The sequence below is a fragment of the Rhagoletis pomonella genome, unplaced genomic scaffold (genome assembly GCF_013731165.1).
Source record: "Rhagoletis pomonella isolate Grant_MI unplaced genomic scaffold, Rhpom_1.0 Rhpom_scaffold_00001, whole genome shotgun sequence".
Taxonomy (NCBI): Eukaryota; Metazoa; Arthropoda; class Insecta; order Diptera; family Tephritidae; genus Rhagoletis; species Rhagoletis pomonella.
Genome location: NW_023458555.1, coordinates 14585920 through 14586796, shown reverse-complemented (window position 1 = coordinate 14586796; position 877 = coordinate 14585920). Strand labels below are relative to the sequence as shown.

At 31.9% G+C, this 877-nt stretch overlaps 1 protein-coding gene across 1 annotated transcript in view; it reads left to right on the top strand.

Annotated features, from left to right (window-relative positions):
* LOC118737041 overlaps window positions 1-651 on the top strand; it is a 51190-nt gene extending 50539 nt beyond the window's left edge. The window contains exon 4 of the mRNA XM_036467319.1: window positions 625-651. Coding sequence (XP_036323212.1) covers window positions 625-651 — 27 coding nt within the window. The remainder of the gene's footprint in view (window positions 1-624) is intronic.
* The last annotated feature ends 226 nt before the right edge of the window (window positions 652-877 follow it).

Sequence of the window (877 nt, the reverse complement as noted above, 5' to 3'; positions counted from 1 at the left end):
AGTAAAGCGTGCGCTTTAATATTCATTTGCTAATTTATTTATGTAGATTTTTTTTGTCTGTGTATGTGTGTGCTTCGCTTGTATGTACTATGTACTTATGTATGTTGTGTATGTGCCTCTTCTGTGTGAAGTGAAAAAACGTGCTTTTGAAAATTTTATCTTGCAATTTCTATGTTAATATTTAGGTATGTGGTTTTTGTGTTTTTGCAGATTTGTAGCGCGTAGAGTGGAAAATTTGTGCTGGAAAGTGAGGTTAATTTCGCAATTTGCCAGATAAATAAAACAGCTGTTTGATTAATTTTTTCTTTAATTTGAAAGCAAATCACAGTTATTTTTAATATCGCACCTTTATTTTGTTTAAAAAATCAAACCTTCCGTTACTATTTTTTGTCCATTTACACGGTGACGGCAAAATGCGTAGAAAAAGCGCTTGCATTGCCATGGCTAACCTCACTTTTACGCTTCGTTGTTTGCACAATCATACTGATCGGCGGTTGTGTTTACCGTTATTACAGCATTTATTTGATACCAGTAATTTGTATTTCTTACCCATGTTTTGTCTACTTAAAAGTCAGCATATGTTATTTTTTATCAAAACATAACCTTAAAAAAAAAACGAAAAAGAAACTGCCGGTAACCTATTTTCAATAAATAAATGTGTGTCTTGCAATATTTTGTTGTTATTTTTAATTTCATTTCGTTGTGTTTTCATCACTATCGACACTATAGTATTTCTACTCGGCTCTTGATTTCACCTCAGTTTGACATAATCGCTATAGACTACATAGAAAACTAACAAAACAAGAATAGATAAGACTTATCAGCTGCGCCGATTTGCGACAAAAATAGAGTTACGCACACATACATATATACATAT